The sequence below is a fragment of the Bufo gargarizans genome, chromosome 3 (assembly GCF_014858855.1).
Source record: "Bufo gargarizans isolate SCDJY-AF-19 chromosome 3, ASM1485885v1, whole genome shotgun sequence".
Lineage (NCBI taxonomy): Eukaryota > Metazoa > Chordata > Amphibia > Anura > Bufonidae > Bufo > Bufo gargarizans.
In genome coordinates, this window is record NC_058082.1 from 280088653 (window position 1) to 280105552 (window position 16900).

General features: G+C 43.8%; 1 protein-coding gene across 3 annotated transcripts in view; it reads left to right on the forward strand.

Annotated features, from left to right (window-relative positions):
- The window catches only part of SCML2 (Scm polycomb group protein like 2), a 104455-nt gene that overhangs the window by 14364 nt on the left and 73191 nt on the right, over positions 1-16900 (forward strand). For 2 of the 3 annotated variants that reach the window (XM_044284846.1, XM_044284847.1), the window contains exon 2: positions 15633-15748. In XM_044284846.1, the coding sequence (XP_044140781.1) occupies positions 15721-15748 (28 nt within the window). In that variant the 5' untranslated portion in view covers positions 15633-15720. Of the gene's footprint in view, positions 1-15632; positions 15749-16900 lie in introns of those variants that run through there. The other variant, XM_044284849.1, reaches the window with a different exon arrangement.

Sequence of the window (16900 nt, forward strand, 5' to 3'; positions counted from 1 at the left end):
TTTTCCGCGCGGGTGCAATGCGTTTTGATGCGTTTTTCACCGGCGTGATAAAAAACGGAATGTTTACAAACAACATCTCTTAGCAACCATCAGTGAAAAACGCATCGTACCCGCACTTGCTTGCGGATGCAATGCGTTTTTCACGCAGCCCCATTCACTTCTATGGGGCCAGGGCTGCGGGAAAAACACAGAATATAGGACATGCTGCGATTTTCACGCAATGCAGAAATGATGCGTGAAAAACAACGCTCATGTACACAGACCGATTGAAATGAATGGGTCAGGATTCAGTGTTGGTGCTATGCGTTCACGTCACGCATGGCACCCGCGCGGAAATCATGCTCGTGTGAAAGGGACCTTAAGGGTACTTTCACACTTGCGGAACAGGATCCTGATCCGTCTGACAAATGCCATCAGTTTGCATACATTTTGATGGATCCGGCAGGCAGTTCCGGTGATGGAACTGCCTGCCGGATCCGTCAAAATGTATGCAAACTGATGGCATTTGTCAGACGGATCAGGATTCTGTTCCGTCTGACAAATGCATTGAAATGCCGGATCCGTCTCTCCGGTGTCATCTGGAAAAAAGCATCCGGCATTTATTTTTTTTCAAATTTGTTGCTGTCTGAGCATGTGCAGACTAAAAAAAACTGATCCGTTATGCCGGATCCGGCATTCCGGCAAGTGTTCCGGAATTTTGGACGGAGATAAAACCGCAGCATGCTGCGGTATCATCTCCGTCCTGAAAAATCAAAAAGACTGAACTGAAGACATCCTGAACGGAATGCTCTCCATTCAGAATGCATTAGGGTAAAACTGATCAGTTCTTTTCCGGCATTGAGCTCCTAGGATAAAACTCTATGCCGGAAAAGAATAACGCTAGTGTGAAAGTACCCTAAGGCCCCTTTCACACGGGCGAGTTTTCCGCGCGGGTGCAATGCGTGAGTTGAACGGACCCATTCATTTCTATGGGGCTGTGCACATGAGGGGTGATTTTCACGCATCACTTGTGCGTTGCGTGAAAATCGCAGCATGCTCCCCTTTGTGCGTTTTCCACGCAACGCAGGCCCCATAGAAGTGAATAGGGCTGCATGAAAATCCCAAGCATCCGCAAGCAAGTGCGGATGCGGTGTGATTTTCACACATAGTTGCTAGGAGACAATCGGGATGGGGACCCGATGATTATTATTTTGCCTTATAACATGGTTATAAGGGAAAATAATAGCATTCTGAATACAGAATGCATAGTACAATAGGGCTGGAGGGGGGTTAAAAAAAATTGTATTATTTCCCCTTATAACATAGTTATAAGGGAAAATAATAGCATTCTGAATACAGAATGCATAGTACAATAGGGCTGGAGGGGTTAAAAAAAATTAAAAATAATTTAACTCTCCTTATTCCACTTATTCGCGCATCACATGGTCTGTCACATGATCCATCACCATGGTGATGGATCATGTGACGGACCATGTGATGAGTGTATTGACGTCATCAAAGGTCTTATTCCTCACAGAACAAGACAGAAGAGATGCTGACTGCGCAAACAAGTGGATTAAGGTGAGTTAAACTTTTATTTTTTTTAACCCCTCCAGCCCTATTGTACTATGCATTCTGTATTCAGAATGCTATTATTTTCCCTTATAACTATGTTATAAGGGGAAATAATACAATCTACACAACCTTGAACCCAAAGCTAAACTTCTGTGAAGAAGTTCGGTTCTGGGTACCACATTCAGTTTTTTATCACGCGCGTGCAATACGCATTGCACTCGCGCGATAAAAACTGAACAACGAAGCGCAATCGCAGTCAAAACTGACTGCAATTGCGTACCTACTCCCGCGGGTTTGCCGCAACGCATCCGGACCTTATCCGGACACGCTTGTGTGAAAGAGGCCTAAGTGTGGCCTATTTTTGGGTCTAGTCTGTTTAACATATGACCAGATGACCATTCATTTAATCAATCATCAGTCTACTTCTATGTAACTGGTTTGACTACCTGAAGGCCCTATTAGGCCTAGTTTACATGAACGTGTGTGATCCATGGCCGCAATACACGGCCACAATTCCGTGTGCATTCCGCATCACGGATGCGGACCCATTCACTTCAATTGGTCCGCAAATCCAGAATTGCGGAACGGCCGCACGCAACGGGACCCCTCAGAAGCACTGTGGAGTGCTTCCGTGGGGTTGCGTCCCGTACTTCCGTTCCGCAAAAAGATAGGACCTGTTCTATCTTTTAGCGGAACGGGCGGATCGCGGACCCATTAAAGAGAATGGGTCCTCGAACCGATGCGGCTGACCCACGGCTGGCAATCGTGCATTGCGGGCCGCAGCACGGGCACAGGTCACACATGTTCGTGTGAACTTGGCCTTAGGCCGAATGCACACGGCCGTGTTTCACAGCCTTGAGCGGTCCGTGAAACTACGGGCTGGATTCCTGCTGAGAGCAGGAGCGCACAGCGTCATTGGTTGCTATGTGGTTTGCGCTTCCTGCTGCCCCAGCAATACAGTAATGCAATGACGCTGTGCGCTCCTGCTCTCAGCAGGAATCCAGCCCGTGGTTCCACGGACTGCTCACGGCCATGTGCATTCGGCCTTAGGCTGAATGATAGTTGAGCCAATTACCATGGAAAAGCATTGATAGGAACACTCATTCCCGATATTCGGCCTGTATGAGGGTGCTTACTACAGATCGACCGATATTGATTTTTTATTTTTGAGCCGATACCGATAATCTGTGAACTTTCAGGCTGATAGACGATAATTTATACCGATATTTTATATCTCATAATATATATTATATTAGTTGGTAGTCACTGAGGTGGTGGAAATTTGCATTTATAAATTAATAAAGCCTTTAGTTGGTAGTCCATTTATAATTGACATTTATAATATACTAGTGCCAAATGCCAATCCCCCCCCCCCCTGTCTTCACTTACTTTATTAACCCCTATCAGACCTCTGACGCTGTACGGGGTAAGGAGAGTCCAGCGCGGGCCCCATCAAAGAAGACCAGGGTAGGTGAGTATTGGAAGCGCTTGCTGCGCTTCTTTCCCGCTCCTGTCACCCGATGCATACTAGTGCGCGCTTCCATAATGGAAGCGCTCACTAGTATTCGCTTTATACGCATTATCGGTATATCGGCAAGTTTAGATGCCGATACCGATAATGTACAGAATCCTGAATAGCGGCCGATAATATTGGTACTTCCGATAATCAGTCGATCCCTAGTGCTTACACACATTAAGGAGTTTTGATGGAGTTTTCGAAGCCAAAATGATTGGTTATTTGTTAAAGGAGAAAAAGTATTGACAAATGCAGCTTAGGCTACTGTCACACTAGCGGTTTTTGCGGATCCGTCATGGATGTGCAAAAACGCTTCCGTCATGAACACTATTGTGTCAGAGGAAACGGATCCCTCCCCATTGACTTACATTGTGTGTCAGGACAGATCCGTCTTGCTCCGCACTACATCGCGGACAGAAAAACGCTGCTAGCAGCGTTATTCTGTCTGCGATGGGGACGCAACCAAATGGCACAGAATGCATTTTGGGGCATTCTGTTTTGTTCAGTTCAGTTTTGTCCCCATTGACAATGAATGGGGACAAAACGGAAGCGTTTTCATCCACTATTGAAATCCCTTGATGGATCTCCGTAGCGAAATTGAAAACGCTAGTGTGAAAGTTTGACGCCTCCGTTGTCAATTCCGGCATACGATGCTGGGAATCGTCTGGACACAAACCGCAGCATGCAACGGTTTGTGTCCGGCCGATCCTCCACATTGTCAGCTGGAAAAAGCCTGAAAGTGTTGCAGCATCCTAATACACGTGCAGGGAAGACTTGCAGAAATTCCGCACAAATTTCCGTGCAGATTTCTGTGTTTCCGCACCAAATCTGCATTGTAAGCCGAATCTGTTACTTGTGGATTTTGTTGCGGATTTTATGCGATTTTGCCGCATATCTCGCCCTTCCATTGATAAGGGTGAAATCTGCACCAAAAATTGGCCACCGAAATTGTTGCATGTCAACAATTGTTCCTCCCACATTCACTTTGCAGCGACCTGCGGAAGGGCGCCTTCACACTCTGCGTTGACTAAAAATCAGTTTTATTCATTTGAATGGGGCGGCAGACACATGGATTTCTGCAAGCTCATTCAGGTGAATGGAACTGATTTTCAGTCGCAGAAAATCCTGCAACAAAATCCTCCACGTGTGAGGGCACATTAATAGGCTGACGGACATGTTTATCATCCATCAGCATTAGTCCTGCCAGTTTGGTCAGTATCCACGCCTCTGGGATCCCAGACTAGGATGAAGAGGAGGAGCCGGCCACTTTCAGCTGCACAGTGCCTGCCTGAGATCAAACACTACTTCCTGCTAGCAGTTAGGAGGACTCAGCTGGTCTTTGCCATGGTCACGGACTCTATCAGCCTGCATGGCACCGGTGAGGTAAGTGTGAGCTGCTATCCTGTTTTACTTCTTTTCTTGGTTGTTTGCAGCCCTGTTTTTTTAGAACGTATAAGATAAAGTGAAGAATCCTTCTGCCGATTAATAGCTTATTGTCATTTTAAGGTGTAATGTAGTTACAGGAGGAGAATTATCAATCTGGTGTAAAGGAAAACTGCCTTACTTGCCCATAGCAACTAATCAGATTCCGCCTTTCATTTTCCAAAGGAGCTGTGAATAATGAAAGTTGGAATCTGATTGGTTTCTACAGGCAACTAAGCCAGTTCTAGTTTACACCAGTTTTGTTCCATCTCTCCCACCGTATGTACTAGTACTTTCCTTACCTTACTGTATACCATCATTCATAGAAGGTATCTGCTGCAGTATGCTTCATTTATATGAGACTAGATGATGCATTTTTTGGTCAAAGCCACATCAAACAAGTGAAGCACATGATTTGAATGTGCTTTATCTGTACAGGCCGTGTGGCCAAAACTGCACCACAAAACCACAGAAATTCACAGTGTTTTTGATGCGGTTTTTGCTGTGCGGTCAGAAACATTTCATGTAAATGCCCCCTTAACCAAAACATATGACGAGAATTTGGATAGTTTTTGTCCCCCTATATTTGCTTTCATTATTACCGGTATATTCATATTATGTCACTATGGAGTAATAAGCTATGTGCCACTTATATTTTTTGGGGTTTCAATTTCTCTCAACGCTCATTAATAAATATGGTACAAGGGTCCATTAAGAAGTGCATTGCAGATCCGAAAAAATTGTGGACCCGCAATACACCCGGCCGGCACTCCCATAGTACTGCCTATTATAGGACATGTATTTTTTTTCTGGAGCCGTGGACCGGAAGATCAGGGGCGCGCTCTGGAAATGCTATGCTCTCCGCATCCATTCCATCCCCAGAGAGAATGAATGGGTCCGCACCCGTTCCGCAATTTGCAGAATGGATGCGGACCCATTATACAGACTTGTGAATAGAACCTAATTGTGGATGTAAACATGTGTCCTCATAACAGGGTGTTAAAGGCTAGAAGACGCTACAGAAGAGGGTATGCAGATAAGCTCTGCCTCTGATGCCACCGGATGTAAGGGCTCATGCACACGAACATTTTTTGCGTTCAGTATGCGTTACTTATACTGAACGTATGCATTCCATTTCCGTTTTTCCGTTCCATTGAAAGATAGAACATGTCCTATTATTGCCCGCAAATCACGTTCCGTGGCTCCATTCAAGTCAATGGGTCTGTAAAAAAATTAATTACATACAGAATGTACTTCGTATTTTCTTTTGTATCCGTTCCGTTTTTGCGGAACCATCTATTGAAAATTTTATGTTCCTATGTAATTACTGTATACTGTATATGCCATACGGAAAAACGGAACTGAACCGTAAACACTACTGAAACCAAACACTGAAAAACGGATCCGTTAAAAACGGCCTGCAAAAAACTGAAAACGCCATATGGTCGTGTGCATTAGCCCTAAGGCAGCTATCCCATAAGTCAAAAATGGCGCTCCTAGCAACCAATCAGATTCCACCATTCATTGTTCAGATGAAAGGTGACCTCTGATTGGTTGCTATGGGAAACTAAGCCAGTTTTCCTTTACACTAGTTTTAATAAATCTCCCCCAATGTTCGACCCTTTAACCAGGCTTTGAGACATGACTTGGATAACAATTAAGCCAGCTCTTTCCAGAATTCCAGAGGAGTATTACCTGGCCTATTAGACTCCTCACTCTGATTAGGCGCTCTCCATAGGAGATATAGTAACCCTACCTGGGAACATACTGCACAAAGAAATAGTGATTTAGAGTATCCTTTAGCTCCATGTTCAGGGCCTTCCATATACAGAACCTTTAGGCTCATTCACAAAGTGTATTTTTCTTGTATTTTTGGGGGAACCACCACCAGTCTATAAGGGAGCCTCAAGTTCCTCGAATAAATGGAGAAGCAGTAGAGTTTGTGCGCTATTGCTTCATTCATTTTCTGTAGGACAGCTTCATAGAGAATAGATGGAGAGACAGCACATTTTTGACCGCCGCTACATTCATTTGGGACCCCAGAGAGCAGTGTTGGAATGGGAGTGGCTGGAGATTGGTGACGTGAGGATGCTGCTATTGTTTTCCTTTTCTACCCCATTGTGAGCTGGCTTAACACATTTTTTTTTTTTTGCTGGATGGCCCTTAATGCTGAATTGGCATGGTGACCTGCTTCTGGATAGTATATAATATGTTTATATAATATATATATATTTTTTTCTTCTCCTCTCTTAAGATTAGTGAGGAAAGATTGCGTATTACTCCGCTTCTTCCACCTCCTTATCTGCTTTTCTTCTTTTCTTTCCTATTCTCCACTTATGGTGTCTGGCAGAGTTTTCTCCTCTCTTGCTATTGAAAACACATACATGCCTAGCCGAGCGTGTAGGAGTTAGGACAGAGAGCATGTCGGCGCACAGTCATTTGTCTGACAGCTATTGAAGGTGTGTAGGCACCCTTACAAGTGACATTCGGAAGATACACCACATTTATCACTTTCACTGGCTTGCAGTGTGGTAGATTTGGTGCACCTTTCTTTACACCATTATTTTGTTCCAAAAAACTTGCGCACGCCATAAATGGACCTGATAAATTGTCTAGTCAGGTGGAAAAAGTGTCTTAAATTATTAATAAGTGTGACGCATGGGGTGTACACCAAAATTCTGGCAAATGTTGTTAATTTTAGTTAAAGGTGTTAAAAAAATATTCTACAATTTTCAAACCAGGACCTAGATCTGAATACTTTTGTAATTTAAAATGTAGTATAGCCGGTGAAGTATTCGGCGAAATCTGTCTGTATAGCGCCACCTCCTGTTTACTCTTTTTCTAATTTCTCTGTCCACCCCACTGAGGTGGATGCACATGCTAAGTTCTATCCTTCAGCTGCATCAGAAAGAACACGTTCCTGAGCTGCCAGCTTGAAATAAGGAGCAATGAATGGGCAGAGCTCTTGATCTATGTGAGATAGCTTTGTTAGAAAGATGTTTGCATGTACTATATTAGTGATGGTAAACCTTTTACATACAGAGTGCCCAAACTGCAACCCAAAACCCAGTTATTTATTGCAAAGTGCCAACACGACAATTTAACCTGAATACTAATATAATGTATCTCCCATGTACTTTATCATTTAGCTATAGTAACCTGCCTACATTCAGTGCGCTGCCTGTGCTGTTCATAGTGCGCCCTGCGCTGATGAATAGCAGGAAAAGTCTTAAGGCATATTGGCACTCCATAGACTTTTTCCAGGGTGCAGGTGTCCACAGAGAGGGCTCTGAGTGCCGCCTCTGGCACCCGTGTGCCATAGGTTTGCCACCACTGTACTATATGATGTATCATTTTCATCTTTACATAATCATGAATTGCTTGTTTTTGGCCTATCTTGGTAACCAGTTCACAGTTTTGTTGCCGGGTGCTCATGAAGAGGATATGTAGATCTTTTTGCACCATGTGGAGCCGATGCTTAAAGGGGTTTTCTGACTTCAGTAAATAGCATTTATTATGTAGAGAAAGTTAATACCAGACACTTACTAATGTATTGTTATTATTCATTTTGCCTCCTTTGCTGGCTGGATTCATGTTTCCATTACATTACACACTGCTTGTTTCCATGGTTGCGACCACCCTGCAGTCTATCAGTGGTGGCCGTGCTTGTGGTCTGCATCACAGGCACTGTGGCCATATGGTCATGTGAACAAGCCCTTAGTATTTTACTGTCTCCCTTCAGTAGTGACTTTACAGCTACACTGCTTAGTATTGCTGAAAAATGTCCTCCATGCTGATGCACAGGTATTTGAGAGATAGTCATAGGACCTACCTATGGGATACATCATTTTTCTCTGCTCAGATATATAAAAATTTCTTATATTTGCCTTTTCTATTGATTTATGCAAAGTACGTTGAAAAGACAGTGACCATTTAAAGGGAGTCTGTCACCACATTTTAGCATGTTAGACCGTTAAAATAGGGTTATGTGATCCAGCCAGAACATAAAAACGGTACCTTTGTGGTAGAAAACGGACTTTTCTTTTTGCCGAAAATGAACTTATAAGATTATGTTCTGAGCCCTCTCAAGTGCCCAGGGCGGTCTCTCAATCCTCGGAGCCCCAGGCAGGCACCTCCTAAACGGCTCATAACCCCGCCCTCCGTGCGCCTCTGCCCGCCCGTTTACTCCCCTCCCCTGTCCTTTTCCACTGCGGCTGTGCGGTCCAAATCGTAGCGGGCGCATGCGCAATGCGATGCCCGCTCCTGCCAGGGCATCGCAATACCTACTGCGCATGCGCCCGCTACGATTTGGACCGCACAGCGGCAGTGGAAAAGGACAGGGGAGGGGAGTAAACCGGCGGGCAGAGGCACACGGAGGGCTGGGTTATGAGCCGTTTAGGAGGTGCCTGCCTGGGGCTCCGAGGATTGAGAGACCGCCCTGGGCACTTGAGAGGGCTCAGAACATAATCTTATAAGTTCATTTTCGGCAAAAAGAAAAGTCCGTTTTCTACCACAAAGGTACCGTTTTTATGTTCTGGCTGGATCACATAACCCTAGTCTAACATGCTAAAATGTGGTGACAGACTCCCTTTAAACTTAGCAGTTGTTATCTTGCACAGCTTCATGCGGTGTATATTATAACATGTTTCCATCACTACTAGTTATAATTACTAGTGTCATTTTTATTTCACATTGTGTAGCTTTACAAGTGGGACTACTCCTTATGGCTCACACTTGAAGCTTTAGTTTTCATCTTCAGTACTTTTATTCTCGAAGGGTCCAACTTCAATAGGTTTAAAAAGTCAGTTTCTATGCCTTGGCTCAGATCCACACATGACATGTCGACCAGGCATTGAATTTGTTAAAGATGTATGGTAGAAGGCCTAAAGAATCACAAACATATGAGAAAGTTAATACACCTAACTAACTCAGAAGTGGCTTCAAAGGAGTGTTTGGTTTGATGTGAAACAAAAGAATCCTGATCACAAGCAGAAATCCCCTGATCCTCGAGCAACTGACACTTAAAAGTAAGATGTAAATACAGTGCAGGAAAAAGGATGATTCTTGCTTCACTAATGTATTCACATATTGTCATGTGTCTCTGTAGTATAATATTTGGTTTCTCTTAGGCTCTAGCTGTGAGCACTTCTTTGATGCTACTTCCACTCCTCCACTCATTTACGAAAAAAAAATAAAAAAATCCACAAGAAGATGTTGGAATGGAATTAAATGTGTAAATGTAATGATGCTATATGTGAATGATGATTACAACGTTAGAGCAAAAGGATATGTTTATTAGGAAACACTGTACAATTCACAGGAGGCCACCTGGATACAGGATGGGATACGGTTGAGTATAGAGGAAAAGTTTGGTATGTAGATCCTGCACCCTCGTAGGTTGCCAAAGCTGGCATCCCAGCTGGTCCCATAAATTCATAATTGGCAATATATCTGGTGACTGACAGGTCAAGGATCTGCAGCCTGCCAGAGAAATTCCTGAAATACCCTTGCTGTGTATGAAAAAGCATTATCCTGCTGACAAACGCTAGTTGGAGGTAGCACATGTGGCTGCAGGATGTCCTGCACACATCGTTGAGCTGTTGGTACCCTTCGTATCCCTTCTCGGGTGACCGACTGTCATATGCGATGGATCCCAGATCTTCACACTAGTATTTTGGCAGGGTGTTGCTCCACAGCAAAGGCAGGGTTGAAGCGCTTTTCACGAGTCCTCCATACTAAATCATGACCAATGTGGGACCCCAAACAAAAGTTGGAGTTGTTGCTAAAGAGCATCTGGTTCCGGTCTAAAGCAATCAAAGGTGAATGTGGCCGGCTGTCAATGGCAGACACATAATGGCCATCATATTTCCTTCTGGTAAGCACTTGGAAATGGTCCAGGCAGAGACAGGGTCCACCTGTGTCTGGATGGGACAACAAATCGGTGGGAGCTGCTCATGCTCATCAGCGAATCAAATGGTTCTCTCTAATGGTGGTCTGTCTGGGCCGACCAGTGCCTGTTCACTATGTTTGTGTGCTTTCACATAACAACTGCTCCCAACTTCTCCTAACAGCTAGGTCAGAATGGCCTAGATGGCAGGCGGTTTGTCAAAACGGACATCCTGCTTCTCTCAGTCCAATGATAAGCCCCCTCTCAAAGTCTGTCAACTGGACAAAATATCTTTGAGTTAGTGACAGAGGCATGTCTAGTAGTCGATGATCTCCTTCAAACTGCCCAAGCATCAGGCAGATAATTGCTAACAAATGTTCGTAGGAGCCCTTTTTTGTGATGATCTGCCGGTGTAAAGCTGCTGCTGATAATGTTGTTTGTGTGGTCACCTCAATCATAGTTTGCCGGGAGCAGATTGTGCCGTCTGAACAGCCTCTGCTGCCGGCAAACAGCGAGTCTGTATGGGGAGGAGTGGCTGCATTAGCGATTGCTCCTCCCCATACTGTGGAGGAGATCGCTGCATGTAAAAACGGCCATCTCCTTCAATGACAAGCAGGCGATTGTCGGGATGGAATGCTTCCTTCCTGACACTCAACTGCTCAATTGAGCAATGTAAAGATGTATGCGACCAAAAAGTAGCCTCTGAGAGCCTTTTTTGGAGTGGAGCTCAGCAGGGTAAGCACTTTTACTCCATAGACTTATTGTCTAATCAGACGAAACTTTTAATAATTTTCACAATGTTGAGTTTTTCAGCAATCTGACATTTTTATCTGGGTGTGTGATTTTTTTATTTATTTTTTGTCAGTGAGTGTAGTAGTACTGGTTGCTATCCACGGTTCTCCTTTTTTCCCCTGATGTGCTCATCTGTTATCTTTATTATTTCTTCTTCAACGCCATTTTGATTTTGTGCTGTGTTGTCAGGAAAACCTTGTGTGAATTAAAATGACTTGATAGTCGGTCTCCATACATATTTTCTACTATTCCAAAGGATAAACCATATAGTTATACAGGTCCTTCTAAAAAAATTAGCATATTGTGATAAAGTTCATTATTTTCTGTAATGTACTGATAAACATTAGACTTTCATATATTTTAGATTCATTACACACAACTGAAGTAGTTCAAACCTTTTATTGTTTTAATATTGATGATTTTGGCATACAGCTCATGAAAACCCAAAATTCCTATCTAAAAAAATTAGCATATTTCATCCGACCAATAAAAGAAAAGTGTTTTTAATACAAAAAAAAGTCAACCTTCAAATAATTATGTTCAGTTATGCACTCAATACTTGGAATCCTTTTGCAGAAATGACTGCTTCAATGCGGCGTGGCATGGAGGCAATCAGCCTGTGGCACTGCTGAGGTGTTATGGAGGCCCAGGATGCTTCAATGCGGCGTGGCATGGAGGCAATCAGCCTGTGGCACTGCTGAGGTGTTATGGAGGCCCAGGATGCTTCGATAGCGGCCTTAAGCTCATCCAGAGTGTTGGGTCTTGCGTCTCTCAACTTTCTCTTCCCAATATCCCACAGATTCTCTATGGGGTTCAGGTCAGGAGAGTTGGCAGGCCAATTGAGCACAGTAATACCATGGTCAGTAAACCATTTACCAGTGGTTTTGGCACTGTGAGCAGGTGCCAGGTCGTGCTGAAAAATGAAATCTTCATCTCCATAAAGCTTTTCAGCAGATGGAAGCATGAAGTGCTCCAAAATCTCCTAATAGCTAGCTGCATTGACCCTGCCCTTGATAAAACACAGTGGACCAACACCAGCAGCTGACATGGCACCCCAGACCATCACTGACTGTGGTTACTTGACACTGGACTTCAGGCATTTTGGCATTTCCCTCTTCCCAGTCTTCCTCCAGACTCTGGCACCTTGATTTCCGAATGACATGCAAAATTTGCTTTCATCCGAAAAAAGTACTTTGGACCACTGAGCAATAGTCCAGTGCTGCTTCTCTGTAGCCCAGGTCAGGCGCTTCTGCCGCTGTTTCTGGTTCAAAAGTGGCTTGACCTGGGGAATGCGGCACCTGTAGCCCATTTCCTGCACACGCCTGTACACGGTGGCTCTGGATGTTTCTACTCCAGACTCAGTCCAAGGTCTGGAATCGGTCCTTCTCCACAATCTTCCTCAGGGTCCGGTCACCTCTTCTCGTTGTGCAGCGTTTTCTGCCACACTTTTTCCTTCCCACTGAGGTGCCTTGATACAGCACTCTGGGAACGGCCTATTCGTTCAGAAATTTCTTTCTGTGTCTTACCCTCTTGCTTGAGGGTGTCAATGATGGCCTTCTGGACAGCAGTCAGGTCGGCAGTCTTACCCATGATTGCGGTTTTGAGTAATGAACCAGGCTGGGAGTTTTTAAAAGCCTCGGGAATCTTTTGCAGGTGTTTAGAGTTAATTAGTTGAGTCAGATGATTAGGTTAATAGCTCGTTTAGAGAACCTTTTCATGATATGCTAATTTTTTTAGATAGGAATTTTGGGTTTTCATGAGCTGTATGCCAAAATCATCAATATTAAAACAAAAAAAGGCTTGAACTACTTCAGTTGTGTGTAATGAATCTAAAATATATGAAAGTCTAATGTTTATCAGTACATTACAGAAAATAATGAACTTTATCACAATATGCTAATTTTTTTTAGAAGGACCTGTATGTACAGCATGGTTCATGACATAAACATGAAGTTGTGTTTCCTGTGTAGACTCATCATCTGGGCTATCAGGAGGGCATAATGCTTGAGCAAGCTCCCATGTACATGTATGGTGACAAAAGATAACTCTATTTGGCACCCATCCTGGTTTTGTACTATAGCAGGGCTGGCCAGTTCCGAGGCCAGATAGGCAGACAACTGTATTATAGGTAGTCAAACATCTTTAATGGTCAAAAGTCTGTGTACTGCAGCAGATCATTTGAATGTTGTAAGGGTATGGCCACGCGGTCAGCTTTCCTGATGCAGTTTTGCAAGCCAAAATCAGGAGTAAATTATAAAAGGAAAGAAAGTATAAAGGACATATTCCACTTCTCTTTTTTGAATTTACTCCTAGTTTTGGCTTCCAAAACTACATCAGGAAAGCTGACCACGTGGCCATACCCTATGTGTGGAAATGATAATGACTAAAGAAGGCCAGAGAAGGTTGCAATAATGTGAAACGGCCGGCCGTAGTCTTTTATCTCTCTGTACATGCTGACTTTATATTTTGTAAATGGATAAAGAAGATCTCCTGGTGTGAGTGCTGCACTTTTATTGCTTTTGTGGATGTGCTTTGGACTGACTTCCAGTGCTGATCACCACCTGGGGACTGAGAGCCCCGTCTATTGTGAGACTACAGTTTATTGTGGAGCAGTGCCGACTTGCTGTTACCACTAGGACTGCCGTTTGATAGTGACTTTACTAGTATTAAATGATATAGTCATGCAAAAAAAAAAGTCTTACTTGTCCACCTCAAAGAGAACCTGTTACAATGAACCTGTAGAGCAGGAGGAGCTGAGCAGATTGGTATGAAGTGTTGTGGGAAAAGATTTGCTACAAGTTGTAATTCATTTAAATCTCTGGCTTAGGAGTCCAGTGGGCGGTCTGATCAGTGACTGACAGCCATCTGTGTATGCACGCTTATACAGGGAATGCTGTCAATCACTGATAAGACCTCCCAAATGGCTACTGGGCTCAGAAAGAGCAGAGATTTAAATATATAAATTACAAGTTTTACTGAATCTTTGCCATGGAACTATATATCAATCTGTTCAGCTCCTCCTATAAACATGCTACCCGTAGAGTGCACTTTGTGGTGACACGTTCTCTTTAAAAGGGTTTTCTGAGATTCCGAGGCAAAACATCTAATAATGTGTATAGGAAGAGGGGTGCACCTAGCCTTTCTGCTTCCTGACGTGAAAACTGAAATGGTGCCCCTCCCTCCCCAATGCCAATTTCTTAACCTAACCCCTTCCCTTCAGCCTATGGCCCTTTAGCTGCCCCTCTCTTGCCCCTACCTGGTGGTGCCTGAGGCGATTGCCTCAACCTGGCCTCCTTAGTGGTGCACCCCTGTATAGGAATCTTTTGGTTTTTCTTTGCACACAGAAAACCATCAGGCCACTTGCAGGTAGTGTGTTTTAGCAGTTGAATCCCTGGGTACTATGATCTGTATGGTTGCTTAGTGTCCCACCGACCATACTCCCCCCTATTAATTAGACACGGGATGTTGAGAGATGCAAGTGCGCGCTGGGTGATGCAGGCAACCGTACGACTCCCAGCGAATGTTGTGCACATTAGAATAGGACTTGGGCATGTAACTGTACTGCTGGTCTCTCTACACACCCAGAGTCAGATCGGCCTGGTGGAACACTTATAAGGTATATAGATATACTGCTGTTCCACAATACTTTAACCGGCAAATCCTCACATTTAATGGGAATGTGTCATCAGAAAATGAACTATTGTTTAAATTGCATTTTTGAAAGAATTTTTGGTGTACTACTACGTGGTTTTAACTGGCAGATAAAAATGTCGGTGATATATTTCCTGTAAACCACAGGAGACTCTGCATTGCCTGGAGTTTTTTCATGCAAGCTTGTGGTGGGAGAATTGAGCTGGCAAGCCTTTGAGATCCTTTCCACCAGTGAGGCTGAGGTAGATGATCAACGTGATCCTGCTCCTTTTGAGCAAATGTTTGGTTTTGTGTTCTATTATAAATGGGATCATTTTTCCGTAAAGAAGTGAAAGCAAAATGTAATCCAGCAAAGTTGATGATTCTTTGTGACCTTGGCGTGTCATACACTGTCTCATTGTTGTGTACATGCAGCTTGGTGCCATGAAGCAGCAGAACGTGTAGTATTTCCCATAACTGAGGCAAAACCAACCCCCACAAGTGCAGCGACAGCCATGTGTTGTTTGGGAAGGAACTATCACCTATTTGTAAAAGGTGGTTTTAACAGGAATTGTCAGGACTGATAGGGCATTGAATCATTTCAGCAGTCTGTGGTCTTTGGTTCACAACACACAAGTGGTTGCTGGTATCTCATGGCTTATCTTATAGCAAATAAAGTAACCGTTCTGCCATACAGACTATTTATGAGCCAGAAACCAGACAGAGACCAGGATGGGTGCATTAAAATGAGTATGTCTGGAGTAAGCAAAGTGATTCTCCTGTAATGACTTGATTATGTTCAGTTTAATTACACATTCCTTTTTTCCCTAGGAAGCCACAACAGTGAGAGAAGAGGGGGCCATTAAAACATAAAACAGCTTCTTCCCGGAACAGCTTTGTTTGAAGAACGTCTTTCACTATGAAGACCACAACAAAAAGAACAAAAGGTAGATTCTTTACTTGCTCATCCTAGGTTTTAGTCTTCTTGTTATTTTATAGTTTGAGATTTTTTATCTGTAGTTTATGGAAAAAAAGAGAGGGACCTAAAGCAGTTCACTATCTTACTCAATGAATAGAGTGGCAAACTACAAAAATTCAGGATGTACTAACCATTTACCAATCAGCCAACACATTTATGCCGAATGCACACGGCCGTCGTGTTTCACGACCGTGAGCGGTCCGTGGAACCACGCGCTGGATTCCTGCGGAGAGCAGGAGCGCACGGCATCATTGGTTGCTATGACGCTGTGCGCTCCCTGCTGACGCCACAGTACAGTAATACACTGGTATAGATCATGCCGTGCGCTCCTGCTCTCAGCAAGAATTCAGCCCGTGGCTCCACGGACCGCTCACGGCCGTGTGCATTCGGCCTTAGGCTGATTTTCCACATTCAGGTTTTCTGATTTTTTTTTTTTTTGGAGCCAAAACCAGGAGTGGATTCAAAAAGGAGGTAAGGTAGTGTAGTATCTGTCCTTTTATGCAGGGTCGCCCACGAAAAAGTAGTCCACCTCCAGCGATACTATGACTAGATGAACAAGCAAGTGTTTTTTGTTTTGTTTTTTAAGTCACAAAACATGCTGAGTGGTCCCCGTTCATGTCTATGCATCTTGGGACAAGTCAGATTATGTTGGCTGATACTTCTTGCAACTCTTAAACAGTGATGCTGCAGAATAAAAAATGTCCTGTTTTTTTCCTACAAGATGGGGCAACATGCCACCCCTCACAGAACTTACTGGCATGGGTTCAAAAACTGTTCACAGAGGAGCGATCTGTGAACACAAGGAGTTATGGCCACCGCGTTCCCTAGACTTGTCCACATGCGATTTTTATCTGTGGGTAAATTTGAAACAGAAAGTGTCCGCTAACAGTCTACATCCCCTGGATGAACTCAAGGAAAGCATCACAAACAGTATCAGACAACATAATCCGATCTGCCCAAAGAGGCATATAGGTGAACAGGGACCGCTTTCAGCATCTTTTGTAACTTGTGGGTAATAAAAAAAAACAAAAAACATAATCCACTTGATCGTTAATCTTGTCATACTATCGCTGGAGGTGGGCTACTTTTTCATCGGCCACCCTGTACTAAAGGTGCTTTT